General features: G+C 31.2%; 2 protein-coding genes across 2 annotated transcripts in view; one reads left to right on the forward strand and one right to left on the reverse strand.

The window, feature by feature from the left end:
• LOC127727141 (protein KRI1 homolog) overlaps positions 1-14461 on the forward strand; it is a 28046-nt gene extending 13585 nt beyond the window's left edge. Inside the window, exons 5-18 of the mRNA XM_052234579.1 lie at positions 22-111; positions 922-1006; positions 2447-2530; positions 3705-3808; positions 4241-4367; positions 5641-5736; positions 6901-7071; positions 7968-8055; positions 8416-8495; positions 8976-9084; positions 9642-9772; positions 10336-10400; positions 11809-11913; positions 13190-14461. Coding sequence (XP_052090539.1) covers positions 22-111; positions 922-1006; positions 2447-2530; positions 3705-3808; positions 4241-4367; positions 5641-5736; positions 6901-7071; positions 7968-8055; positions 8416-8495; positions 8976-9084; positions 9642-9772; positions 10336-10400; positions 11809-11913; positions 13190-13784 — 1930 coding nt within the window. The 3' untranslated portion in view covers positions 13785-14461. The remainder of the gene's footprint in view (positions 1-21; positions 112-921; positions 1007-2446; positions 2531-3704; positions 3809-4240; positions 4368-5640; positions 5737-6900; positions 7072-7967; positions 8056-8415; positions 8496-8975; positions 9085-9641; positions 9773-10335; positions 10401-11808; positions 11914-13189) is intronic.
• Positions 1-15052, reverse strand: part of LOC127727144 (uncharacterized) — a 157952-nt gene that overhangs the window by 19225 nt on the left and 123675 nt on the right. The gene's annotated exons all lie outside the window — the stretch shown is intronic.

A 15052-nucleotide genomic window follows, 5' to 3' on the forward strand; every position in this document is an offset into this window, starting at 1 on the left:
ATTTTATTACCACCTTTGTAGTAAACTGATTGATGAAAGTGACAGTGGTGAAGAAGAAGACTTTCCACAGAAACCAAGTTATTATGAAGAACAGGATGAAATTAAACAAAGGTGACATGTTCTTACTACTGCTTTAATAAAGCACAAAAACAATAAGACCAATTATAAAAATGCAATAAATTTAATAAATGATCATATCACATCTATTTATGAAATCATCATATATTTAATGAAATTATTTATTACTATTGTAGTACTTTTCAATATCATATAAATGAAAAAAGACAAAGAATAAATGGCAACAGACAGCAGTATAGCTTAAAGAAGATTTAAATCATCTGAAATATTTTTCTGAATTTTATAGTATCCAAATATTATTTGAATTATTGCTGAATTAGAGGAGCCATGAACTATTTATTTTCAATTATAGGATAATAAGTCTGAAAATAAGGAATAAAAAGTACTGAAAATATTGGTGGAACTTCGACATTTACAAATATTGTAAATGTGATGATCTTGCTCCTAGAAGTATTAGTCTCACAAAATCTATGAAAACTATTTATCTAATAAAAATAACACTTAATACCATCCTTTATACTAACTTTACATTTTCAACTTCATTGCATTGCAAGTTTTCCTGCAGAAGGTCATGCATTGCAAGTTTTCCTGCAGAAGGTCGGTGGTTCCTTCCAGGTACTCCATTAATAAAGAATGGCTGACATAGCCATGTGTGCTGAAAGGGGCACTAAACACCAACAATCAATCAATCTTTAAAATAGTCAAATTAAGAAGAAAATTTATCAGCATACACCAAAAGGGAAAAGATGACACAGTTAATGATATGTTTTGTAAACTAAACTGCAGATACCATCACATGTATGTACTAGTTTAGTTATTATTTTACATTCTTGAATATTTTAGTTTCAAGTCAGCTTTTGAGGATTCAGGCAGTGAATCAAGTGATCCAGAATTTCTTACCAAAAAAGTGAAAACTGAAAAAGAAAAGGTGGGTTCATCACAGGGCTTTCAAAACAGTCATTATTTGCCAGACAAAGCTGTGTCTTTCTATAAATGTCTAGATATAATAACACCTAAACCAGACATGCAGAATCTTTTGAATAATTAAGAAAATACTCAAGGTTTAGGCATTTATCATCATAAGGAGAAAACTGGAAAAAAAAGGTGAAAACGAAAAGAGAAAAGGAGAATTCATCATAAGGTTAAAACTAATAGGAAAAGGGGAATTCATCGTAAGGTGAAAACTGAAAGAGAAAAGGGGAATTGATCATAAACTGAAAACTGAAATAGAAAAGGGAAGTTCTTCATTTGTGATAATGCATACATTTATTAAAACATTAATGTCAGTTTGAAGAACAGTGTATGTATACTGTTTAGCTTTTACTTTAGATTATAAACTCCATTGTTAGAGGCTGATTTAAAGGTGTATGAAGGACAGTCAAATAGCAGGAAAGTTAAAAACAAAAGATGAAAATATTAGAATATGTCTACAAGATCTACTCTTGATTTAGCACATTATAACACAATGTTCAGAAGGTTTGAAAGTTTGATATGTAGTGTACCTTAGCCATTGTACACTAATATGGTATAACACATTGGATTTGTAGTGTACCTAAGCCATTGTACACTAATATGTTATAACACATTGGATTTGTAGTGTACCTTAGCCATTGTACACTAATATGGTATAACACATTGGATATGTAGTGTACCTTAGCCGTTGTACACTAATATGGTATAACACATTGGATTTGTAGTGTACCTTAGCCATTGTACACTAATATGGTATAACACATTGGATTTGTAGTGTACCTTAGCCATTGTACACTAATATGTTATAAAACATTGGATTTGTAGTGTACCTTAGCCATTGTACACTACTATGTTATAACACATTGGATATGTAGTGTACCTTAGCCATTGTACACTACTATGTTATAACACATTGGATATGTAGTGTACCTTAGCCATTGTACACTAATATGTTATAACACATTGGATATGTAGTGTACCTTAGCCATTGTACACTAATATGTTATAACACATTGGATTTGTAGTGTACCTTAGCCATTGTACACTACTATGTTATAAAACATTGAATATGTAGTGTACCTTAGCCATTGTACACTAATATGGTATAACACATTGGATTTGTAGTGTACCTTAGCCATTGTACACTAATATGGTATAACAAATTGGATTTGTAGTGTACCTTAGCCATTGTACACTAATATGGTATAACACATTGGATTTGTAGTGTACCTTAGCCATTGTACACTAATATGGTATAACACATTGGATTTGTAGTGTACCTTAGCCATTGTACACTAATATGTTATAACACATTGGATTTGTAGTGTACCTTAGCCATTGTACACTAATATGTTATAAAACATTGGATTTGTTATAACTACTGTTCTTGTTTTAGGATGAGGAAGACACAGATTTCATGTCATGGGTGAAAGAGGAAAAGAAGGGAAAAAAGGAAGACAAAAAGTTTGGAATAGAATTGGTAAATTAAATATTACCATGGTTTATCTGTTGAATGGTTTTGCTTGGGGGAAAAGTCTTGTGTATATTTATTGTAAATCCTCTTTTTATCAGGTTAAAATAAGTTAAGTTAGGGATATTTGAAAATCTTTAATGTCCTTTCCTTATTTTGTGTCTGGATTATAACTTTAAAAAATGCGCTCCGCCTTGAGTAGCTGGATACGATGGCAAGATCCATTCACTTATACTAAAGTTATTGTCCAGAAACCAAATGACGATGACATGATAGCAATATACGAACGCAAAATTTTTGCGGTCGTAAAAAAATGACTGCTTGGATTCTAGTCATAGTTCATATTTCATTACCCTTAACCTTAGAGTAGGTTAAAACCTTGATGTAAGATCATATCTTTATAAGTTGAAGGTCACAGCTGATATATGCCTTGAATTGACTTGTCTGAAGCATATTTTGTACTACTAGCTTCAACACAAGTCATTCTGTAATGCTGGCCAATCACCAATATATATATTTTGAAGGTAAATATAAAAATAAGAAGATGTAGTATGATTGCCAATGAGACAACACTCCACCAGTGACCAAATGACGTAGGAGGTAAGCAACGATAGGTCACATTCGGTGTTCAACAATGAGCAAAACCTGTACTGCATAGCAAGCTATAAAAGGTTACTAATTTGTACTGGTGTTTTAAAAAACTTGTTTAATACTGTAATATGAAGTTAAAATAAATCTTTTTACGGTAATTTTTTTGAAATGGTAAATTAAGTTAAATGCACAAAATATATTATTATTTATTTAAATGATTTCATTGGTTTAGATAATATAACATGAATTTCGTTAATTTAGAAATGTATGAAGAAAAAGAATGTTTTCTTGTTGGGTTTAATATATTTTCTTCTTTAAGTTTGATTTTTAGATTTTTTAATGCCATGAAACAATGAAAGATTCTTGTCAATTTCAGTATTGTTGATTTTAACTAAATTTCCTTTATCAATGCTTAATCAATGTTTAGGGCCAGCTGAAGCCTGCCTCCGGGTGCAGGATTTTCTCGCTACATTGAAGACCCATTGGTGGCCTTGGGCTGTTTCTCCCTTTTGGTTGTTGTTTCTTTGACACATTCCCCGTTTCCATTCTCTATTGTATCAATAAATGAATATACTTTATTATGTTATTGCAGGGTTCATTAAAACAATATTGGAATGACCCAAATCTGGAGGAAGGAGAGAAATTTTTGAGAGATTTTATAGTAAAGCAACAGTACCTTGAAAAAGATGCAGACAGGTGAGGTGTTTCTGTATAATAAGTTTGTCACAAATTGCTCAGATCTACCATATACTATCTTAATGTAAAATCCTTTGGGTAGATAAGATTTCAATGCTTGAATCTTCTTTTGCAGTACACGTATTTACATCACCAAGTCCTTCATTTCATATTTTAGCAAGTTAGACCCATTTTGACTTCTATTTCAAGTTTATTGTAGTGTATCAACAATATGTACTCCTACACTCCACTATGATGCAGTGTGTGCTTGTATGTGCAGTCATCATGACCTACATTTTATGCTTGACCAAATCTTGGTAAATAATGCATATCTGTAACTGTAGAAGGTGTGTCTTTCACCCACGTATATTTAAGGCATACATATGTGAAAGACTCAGCTTCTAGTTTTACAAGTTTCCCATGTAGTAGTCAATATGTCCTGATTTATTTCAGAATACCATCATATGATGAGATTATAAATGATGGCGATGGACTGACAGATGATGAAGAAAATGTAGAAAAGCAGGAGGAATTTGAAAGGAAATACAACTTCAGATATGAGGAGCCTGACCAAGATTTTGTATGTTGTATTTCAGAGGTTTTTATTAAGATTGAATTATTGTAAACAGTGGTGAACGAATCAATGATCTCCTATACTGAGGTGATAATTATCACCTGGTCAATTTTAATCCAAATGTAATGGTGGAATTAGAATTAATGAAGAATACAGTTAACTCTCGTCTCAAACTCGCCTGACTCGAAATTTCGGATGAGTCAAAATTTTCCTGTGGTCTCGAACTTTGTTCCATATAAATATATGTATTTCCACTCCTAATGAGTTGAACCAAAATTACACTTCCAAGGTTACTAAAAGCATTCAAATTATGTCAATTATCTCAAACCAATACATATATGTCAAAACATGACCTTGGGGATTTAAATGGATTGAAGAGTTAATCTGACATTGCACATGTAATTTAAATTCCAGTCACTAACCACTGTATTGATTTATGACATTCTTTTCCCATGAGTGTTTACCTAAATTACTCAATCAGTGTCTGTAATCTCTTGTATTGTCGCTTGCTGAAAAAGATAGAAATTAAAGAAAATGAAAAGAAATCTTAATTTTCTCAATTCTCTTGTATACCAGAATGAACAGCTTTGTCAACTTGAAATCACGCTAGGATCAATTAGAAAATATTCTCTAGGCTTAAATCCACATGAACAAAATGTTACTGTACCAAGATATAACTAAGAGACAAAAAAAATATATAATTTTATTATAATAAGAAAAGATCATTGCATACAGATACATCGATCTCAGACCAGAATATAGATCCCTTATCCATATTTCCTGATTTATTTTAACCTTACCAAGCTAAGCAATAGTTGTGTCCCTTGGTCTGTCAAACTTCCTGTATTTGTTTGAGTCAAACTACGGGTTACTCAAAATATTCCTAACGAGAGTCGACTGTAATTGAATTTTGATTGGTTGCTTAAATTCAGTTACAAATATGCATGGATTTTTAAGACAAGAATAAGTTTCAACACTGTTACAGAATCTTAAGGACTTTGAGGAATAAAAATGTTCATAAATTGTTCATAAATTAGTGAAAAGAAAGTTCTGTTTTATAGGTTAAATTTACATTATTTTGATTTTTAACTAATCACAAGTTTGCATGTGCCTGTTTGAAAATACTTCCCAGAATGCTTCACATTTTGAATTGGGAAATTTATAGGTTCTAAAAGCTGAGAGAAAATAAACTATTACAACAAGCCACCTAATATGCAAAGGGTATGCCACTATTCAAACACTCCACTTAGATCTTATAGTAATTTGTTATTGTTTACAGATCAAATCCTTCCCACGAACAATAGATGATTCTGTCAGGAGGAAAGAAAGTAAAAGAGCAGAAAGAAGAAAACAACTGAGAGACAGAAAGAAAATGGTACAAGAACTAAATGTGTTTTTTGAAAAAGTTATATGCTAATGAATACATGTGAAAATGTTTATGTGTACCTCATTTCTAAATAGTTTATGTAACTATGTTTAAATTAGAATTTTAATGACTGAATATTTACAAAACAGAACTAAGATGAAGGTTTCAAAATTTGAAAGTTTTTAGTTTATTTTTACCAATACAGTAAATATCTATTTTAATAAAATAAATTAAAATGGTTTGATGGCAGCACATGATGTCATTATAATTTACAAGTTGGTAAAAATCTTAAAAAGCTACTAATTTATGCATTTTCATATTAGTTGCACTGAAAAGGGCATCTCCAAATTTTAAAGATCAATGTTACTTTCTGTATCATTAGTTTCAAAGTCTTACATTTAATATAATGAAAATGTCTTTTGCAGATTGTTTTCATTTTACTATGACATCACCATTAAATGTTTACATTTTACTATGACATCACCATTAAATGTTTACATTTTACTGTGACATCACCATTAAATGTTTACCTTTTTCTATGACATCACCATTAAATGTTTACATTTTACTGTGACATCACCATTAAATGTTTACATTTTACTATGACATCACCATTTGATGTTTACATTTTACTGTGACATCACCATTAAATGTTTACATTTTACTGTGACATCACCATTAAATGTTTACATTTTACTATGACATCACTATTAAATGTTTATATTTTACTATGACATCACCATTAAATGTTTACATTTTACTATGACATCACCATTAAATGTTTATATTTTACTATGACATCACCATTAAATGTTTATATTTTACTATGACATCACCATTAAATGTTTACATCAGCTTTCCAGAAAATGCACCGTGATAATTCAACTGAAATAGAATTTTGACCCCTCAAAATATGCCGCCTTGTTTAGTATTTAGCATGAACTTTTTCAAAATACTTTTCATAATTATATTGATAATTATTTTTCAAAGGATGAAAGTTGTCCATAGTTTTATGATAATTGTATTTGTCAAAATTGTTATTAATGTTAGAAATGATAGTTAATTATTTATTGAATCCATTTATTTAAGATAATGGCAAAGCTTATTGTATATTTTTTTTCAGACAAAAAAAACATTTTATGAGTTTTGTTGTTTTCTTTATTTTTATTAAAGGAAAAAGATAGAAGGAAAGAAGAAATAAAACAGCTTAAGAATATGAAGAAACAGGAGATAATGGATAAGATTGATAAGCTAAAGGAAATAGCAGGGAACCAGTCACTTGGTTTGAATACAGAGGATCTAGAGGGTGATTTTGATCCTGACAAACACGATCAAATGATGAAAGTAATTAATTATTGTATTAGGGGAACAGATCTATCCTACTTTTATGAAATAAGGAGATATGGTAAGATTGTTAATGAGACAACTATCTACCAGAGACCAAATGCTGTGGATTTAAGCAACTATATAAAATAAGGAGATATTGTAGGATTGCCAATGAGACAACTATTCATCAGAGACCAAATGATGTGGATTTAAGCCACTATAGTTCACTATTGTTTATTAGGAACAGTATCTTCAAGAAAATGTCAGGCAGAAATAATTCAATTTAAATATGTTTAATAGGAATTGTGTCATCAACATTATGTTTAGTGGGGACTTAACCCTCAACATATTTTATTGTTCATTGTTTTTCATACTAGAATGACCACTCAGGCTCTGAATCATCACCAGGCACTGTTAATTGTACATTGTTTTTCATACTAGAATGACCACTCAGGCTCTGAATCATCACCAGGCACTGTTAATTGTACATTGTTTTTCATACTAGAATGACCACTCAGGCTCTGAATCATCACCAGGCACTGTTAATTGTACATTGTTTTTCATACTAGAATGACCACTCAGGCTCTGAATCATCACCAGGCAATGTTAATTGTACATTGTTTTTCACACTAGAATGACCACTCAGTCTCTGAATCATCACCAGGCAATGTTAATTGTACATTGTTTTTCACACTAGAATGACCACTCAGTCTATGAATCATCACCAGGCACTGTTAATTATGTATTTTGGCTTTACCTACTTTAGATTTGTAGTAATCATTTTTCAACAATGGAAAATAACTTTGAAAGAATTAAGGAATTAACTTTCTCTTTTGAATTCTAGAGGTAAAATGGTAGTTGCAGATAAACTTGTGTTTATTTTTAAATTAATGAAATGTCTCATATAATTGCAGAGTTGTTTTAATGATGATTTTTATGGAGGAGAAGAAGAGGATATAAAACCAGTGTTTGCTGATGAAGACAATGAAGATTTAATTCCTGGTAATAATATTTTACTAACAAGGATTTAATCCTTGGGGAGAAGATTTAGCAATGATAAATAAGCTATGGAAGAAGTGGTATTTCTTAAGCCTTATGGGATTCAGTAGAGTCGACTGTAATTTGATCATTTTTAAAAGAAAGAAAAAAAATCTTTTAATGAAATTATGGTAAAAGAGGGGAGATTTTTCAAGAGGCTAGTTTTCAGAGGGAGATTAATGAAAATATATTGAAAAGCTCTCACTGATATTTGGAGAATAGACATGTATGATCAAAGAAAAAAATAAAATTTTATTTGATTAGAATTGTCTTTACATGTTTTTTTCTAATAGTATATAAAAGTGTATCTGTTTTGATTGACAGAGAACTGGGACAACTGGACTGGACCAGAGCCAGAAGACATAGATGAAACAGAACCCCACATGGATGATCCAAACTTTATTGTAAGGCATACATAACATCAACATCTCTATATATAAATGAAAGTTATCAACACTAGTTATAGCTTTATCATTCCACCATGTCATTTTAGTTGCTTTAAAGTCATGGAAAATTTCAATTATAAAATGGTGTTGTGCTTTTTGTTCATTATTTTATCCATATAATTTTTAATTGGGTTTACTATTGTTGCCATATATAAATAAATAGGGAAGCATGGGTATGAATTTGGATGAAAATGATGAGCATAAGGGCTCACTTGACCTTGACCTTTTTTCATGGATCAGCGACCAGTGTTAAGAAACAAATAGCTACAGATATATCTTTGTATTTCACTGATTGATTTGGGGTTATATTTTGGGGTGGAGGTAAAGTTTACAATTCTTTTATTTCAACATACAGTAATTGACTTTTTTATGTAAAATTAATCTATTTTTGAAAATGATTTCTTAGAGCTTAGTAGATATATTTTATTTTTGATATAGATGGATGCTGATTATGACCCAACAAAAGTTGTTGAGAAAACTGGTAAAAAGAAGAAAAAGTCAAAGTTCAAGCAAGCACTTGCTAAAAAGAAACCAGTGTTTGATCCAAGTATGACTTACAAAGATTAATGAAAAGTTAAATGTTACAGCAAATACTATAAAAAAACTAATCTTTACAATTTAATTTATAAAACTAAAATGTACTTTTTTTTTAAATAAAAAATTAACATTTGGGGTTTATGAAAAATTGAAACCAAGTATCGGTATGCCCAAGTAATTTGATATTTTCTTAAAGCTTTTTAATCTCTTGTCAAAAAATATTGTGCAGAGGGAGGTTACCATATTTGACAGTTTGAATACATTACATCTAAGATTGTTTAAATAACTATCGTAATATAACTTTCAAAATAGGCAAAACACTATGTCTTCTTCATAATTTGGTCAGTAATTAGCTATATTTCAAGCGCTTCTAGAAAGAAGCAAGTACAAAAGCCACCTTCTTTTATATTTTGATGAAATCTATATGAAATCACATGTTTGTCTTCTTATTTAAAATAACCTTGCCAGTATGTACTAAACTTTGTTAATTTTTTTTTAAAGGGAAACCCATTATGAAAATTCTTCAATTTAAAATTTGTCAATAATACAATAAATTATAACTTGTAGATAAGAAGACGTTTGAGGAGTACTATAATGATTACTACAGTTTGGACTATGAAGACATCATAGATGACAAACCATGTAGATTTAAATACAGAACAGTTCTTTCCAATGATTATGGACTGTCAGTAGATGAGGTACAGGAATCTAGAAAATATATATTCAATAAAGTTAAGCAATGGGGACAAGTGTATTCATTTCTTACTGCAATAGATTTTACTGAAAATTTACAAAACGGAAAAAGGTTTTGATTTAAATTGAAGAAATGCATAACTATATTTTCCGATGATAATTTGGTAAATCTATTTTTTTATGGAAATTTTGACATTATGACAAAAAAAATTTTATGTCACAGGTCTTAGTTCTGCTTCTCAGGTGAATAACCTTGATCTTGTTTGCATGGTTTATTGGTAAACTTTAAGTTTTCGTGAATAGGTCAGTTTCACAGATACTACAAGTGATAGGTCTCTATATTAGAGTTATTGAATTGTTGTAAATGTACATCTAATAGACCTTGACCTTATTTTCAAGGATCATTGATAAAATTCAATCATAATCAGTAAATCAGGTGAGACTTTTAAGTGTGTCCACTCTTATGTTTGATGTATTCCAATTTTTTATATCGTCATTGATGTGATATTTGTTGCTATCAATGATTTTGGTTATGTCAAGTTATAAACATTTGTTAACTTTTCTGCAGGTTTTGACAGCAAGAGACAAAGAATTAAATGCATGGGCCTCACTAAAGAAAATGAGCCAATATAGGTAAAAACAAGGTTATCTTAATTAGATTTTAACATACATATTAAAAAATATAGTATATGCCAAAACACATAATTAACAGCACCTTGTGATGATCCATAGCCTGACAGGTTTCGGTCCTTCAGGGACCTTCCGAGAGGCAGAATGGTGGATTAATAGTTGCACCCTATTTATATAGATCCGGTATCCAGCAGATAAGTATAATTAACAGTGCCTAGTGGCGATCCATAGCCTGACCAGTTTCGGTCCTTTACAGACCTTCCTCAGAGGCAGAATGGTAGATTAATAGTTGCACCCTATTTATATAGATCCGGTATTGGCGGATAAGTATAATTAACAGTGCCTGGTGGTGATCCATAGCCTGACCAGTTTCGGTCCTTTACAGACCTTCCTCAGAGGCAGAATGGTAGATTAATAGTTGCACCCTATTTATATAGATCTGGTTTCCGGCGGATAAGTATAATTAACAGTGCCTGGTGGTGATTCATAGCCTGACCAGTTTCGGTCCTTTACAGACCTTCCTCAGAGTCAGAATGGTAGATTAATAGTTGCACCCTATTTATATAGATCCGGTATCCGGCGGTTAAGTATAATTAACAGTGCCTGGTGGTGATCCATAGCCTGACCAGTTTCGGTCCTTTACAGACCTTCCTCAAAGGCAGAATGGTGGGTTAATAGTTGCACCCGATTTATATAGATGCGGTATACGGCATATACCATATATTTTTTATTTGTCAGAATTTTTTCCCGCTGATACACATAATTATTATGGCTTCCACTAACAAAAGTTCCATTTGGAGCTACTGTGTTTAGAGACCTCTTATGTCAGTATACCATTACTCTATACTCGTTTAACATACAAATTGTTTAATTTGTTTAGTTTTCCAAAGAAAAGAATTATTGTTATCAATCAAGAGGAATTATATAAGACTCTTTTAACCTTTTCTTCTAAGGAGTATGAATACTGTCCATTATATATAGACTAATTGTTCTAAAAGTCATTGCATTTGTTTTTGCTGTCTTTGTTACTGAATCATTAGGGTCCGGAAGTCAAAAGTTTACTAACTTTACAGTGTTCATTGTGAAAATGTTCACCATCTGCAAAATTTATGTTTGGTATTAGATTTACATCGTCTTGGTTAATTTCAATTGATATAGAAAAGTTGAAATGACTTATGTGTATCATGTCAGTGTCATAAATTCAGAAAAAAAAACATAAACATGAAAATAAGGAGATGTGGTATGAATGCCAAAGAGACAAATGCTTGAAATCAAATGAAGTGGATATAATTGTAGGCAACCGTAAGGCCTTCATCTTTGAAAAAAAACCCATACCGTATAGTTGGCTTGTGATTGCCAATGAGACAACTATCCACGATAAAGTTCATTCTTAAAAATACTTTTATTTCAGGACAGAGGAAGAAGAAATGGATGATTTAAAGATATATTCTCATAAGTCAAAGAATACTGAAAAAAAGGCAAAAATGTTACCAAGTCTTCATGAAAAAAGTGACAAGTAAGTTACTAATATAAAAATAAGGAGAGGGACCCAAAGTTCAAATGAAGTTACTAAGGCAACCTACTAAGTTTGTATATTTTGTGAGATATTTATAGACTTTATGTTACTACATCTAACCAACATTTGAAGTGTTTTGAATTGAAATGTGAAGACAAGATAGGTAAAAGGTCAGAACTAATATTTCTATTTGCAATGTTAAAACTCATTATCTTATAGTCCCTTTTCAATGGAAAGCAGAAAGTTCTTTCAATGCAAGGAGAAAAGTTAAACGATAAAACAGATATCTACTCATCGGTCTTTCTACATCTGCATGAGTGGGTTGCCTCCAGTTTTCATTCAATAAATGATGTGGTCTTCTGTTCTATTTTTCAATTACTGGGTAGATTTCTTTAATTAGCTTTAACAAAAAAATTGACTTAGCAAATTTATTATATGCAATATATTTTATCTGAGGGTACATTTATTTTCTGTCTGAAGCATCTCTTTAATAAGTGAATGGAAAGCAAGATTAGCAGTGTCCTTTTTCTAACAGCTTATGGCAGTAGTATTCTCCCCACAAATTACATATAGCATCCTGTTAAATAGTGAATTTTGAAATATCATCTTGATTCTAGAAATTATAGAATCACATCCATAGTTATACAGAAAGACTGCCAGTTGTTATATACAATTTATTGATTACTGTGGCATATATATGTTCTATTACAAATATAGCATTTTAATATGAATATGGCTAAAGTCACTGCAAGAAGCTGTCTTGATCTTGCTCAGGATATGTGAGCACTGCAACCCATCACTGAAGACCTTCCAGCACAATCATGGCAAAGCTCAATGATTGATTGATATTTGGTGTTTAATACCACTTTCATGACTATATCATGGTGGCCAGTTTTTATTGTTGGCGGAAGCTGAGGTGCCTAGAGAAAACCATGACATTCTGGGGGAAGCTGAGGTGCCTAGAGAAAACCATGACCTTCTGGAGGAAAGCTGTCAATCCTATTTATTTAATAAGAACAATAAAATCAATGTTCCTTGTGCAAAGTTTCTCCTGAGATTTCCACCCAAATCCTATCTATTTTCAATATAGTCCATTGCATTGCTATATTCTATTATGCATATATGGAGATGTGGAATATATGTCAATGAGATAGCAACTGAACAATACAAATAACAAAAAAAAACATGCTGGTAAACACTTCGTCAATTCAAGCAAAAAAACAAGTTTTACTTTCTTGGAGGAGTCAAGTACTTATATCTGCTATTTTTATTTAAGAGAAAAGATTGCAGGAAGTCAGAAGAATAAAAGAAAGAAAAAGAACAAGGGAAGTAATGAAGAAAAAGGGGATAGCAATGTTGCTGAGGTGCGGTCAGATTCTACAGTAAATGTCAGTGATGTAATTAAGAGTGACAAAAATGAAATATTGAACTTGAATGCAACTGAGAACCTGTCAGGTGGGAATAAGAGAAAGTTAATGGACCAACAGAATAATGCTAAGAAGAAGAAAAAGAAACTACATTTAAAGGAAGGACAGTCTGTCATAGCGGAAGATATTAATTTATCAGACGAAAAAGTCACAGTAAAGGAAAAGAAAATTAAAAAGAAACAATTGTTGACTGGTTCAACAGACCACACAGATGCAGGTGAGAGCAGTAATACACCTCAAGAAGGGACCAGTAAATCATTGGAAATCAGTCAGGATGTAAAGAATAGTGAAACTAAAACAAAAAAGAAGAAAAAGAAAAAGAAGAAGAAGAAGAAACTTCCTATATTATCTGATGAGAGACTTAAAGCATATGGAATTAATCCCAAGAAACTGAGATATATGAAGACTGACAATTTCAAACAGAAGGTTAAGGCCAAAGAGTAAAATTGTATCATAAAGTTTTATCATATTCATTTGTTTTCATGTGTATATTTTATTAGTCATTTAAGAATTTTAATGGTCCATAGCAACACAATTTAGTGGAGCTGGTACATTAACTGGAAGAAGACTTAAAGTGAGCTATTGTCATCATTAGGTATCACATGTCTTATGCCTCTGTAAACATCATCTTTACTTTACTACAAACTTCAGAGCATTTGGCACTTTTCCAAATATAGTCTACAACTGTTGAAAATCATTCTGTTGTGACCCTTTCAAATTTTTATCCAGCAACCCAATGAGTCATTGATGATGGCAGCAAAAGCTACTGTTTGACTGACACTGTCCTTGTATTTCGGAAAACATTTTTCCAGCCAGATGAGTAATAGATTCATTATTCACTCTAATCAACAGCTGCAGCATTTACATTTTTGGGTAAAGATTGCATGAAATGCAATCAAAACCCTATGGTACTGACTTGATATCTATATCTTCCAAGGTTGATAACTACCTTTGATAGTTCAAACAAAATAGTGCAGTGAAGTGATCATTATTTTGTTCTTAGCCAATCAATGTCATGCAATTTATTGATGATATGTTATACTTTGATATTTAAGTTACAATATGATGTGTATTTCAAGTACCGGTACCATACTTTTTTTTATTAAAAATTACATAAGTAATGCATGGTCTATCAATCTGTTATAAAAATAGGTTCAACTACAAATGTACAATCATGAACAAAAGAAGATAACTCCAACTCAAATTTTTTTTTTTCCTAGCAAAATACAATTCAATGTTTTATTTAAAAATTGACAAAACAAGCACTTTGATTGTTTGTTTTGGCAGGTGTTAAAATAACTTGGACAGTTTATTGTCTTCCTTGGGTCCTGGGACATGTGTAATGGAAGTTGTGATAGTAGTTATTAGTTGCAGTCTAAAAGTTTAATTATAGCATATTTTCATATTTCATTTGTTTTGACTGAAGTAAGACTTAATAACCAAACCAGTCAATCAGACAGCAGTCCAACAACACATCAATTCCAAAAGACATCTAGAGGTCAACATAAGGTCTTCAATGATAAGACAAGAATAAAAAAAACAATAACGCTGTTAATGGTTAAGTTTGTTCCTCATTTACAATGAGCGACAAGTCTGTAATATATGACACATGTACAGTATGTTAAGTTGTTGCAACGATGTTGTTTTCTTGGTCCCAAGATTTCAGGTTTTGACTCAGTAACTATGCCTGATTTGTCAACAATATATAGTGT

The sequence above is a fragment of the Mytilus californianus genome, unplaced genomic scaffold (assembly GCF_021869535.1).
Source record: "Mytilus californianus isolate M0D057914Y unplaced genomic scaffold, xbMytCali1.0.p SCAF_19, whole genome shotgun sequence".
NCBI lineage: Eukaryota > Metazoa > Mollusca > Bivalvia > Mytilida > Mytilidae > Mytilus > Mytilus californianus.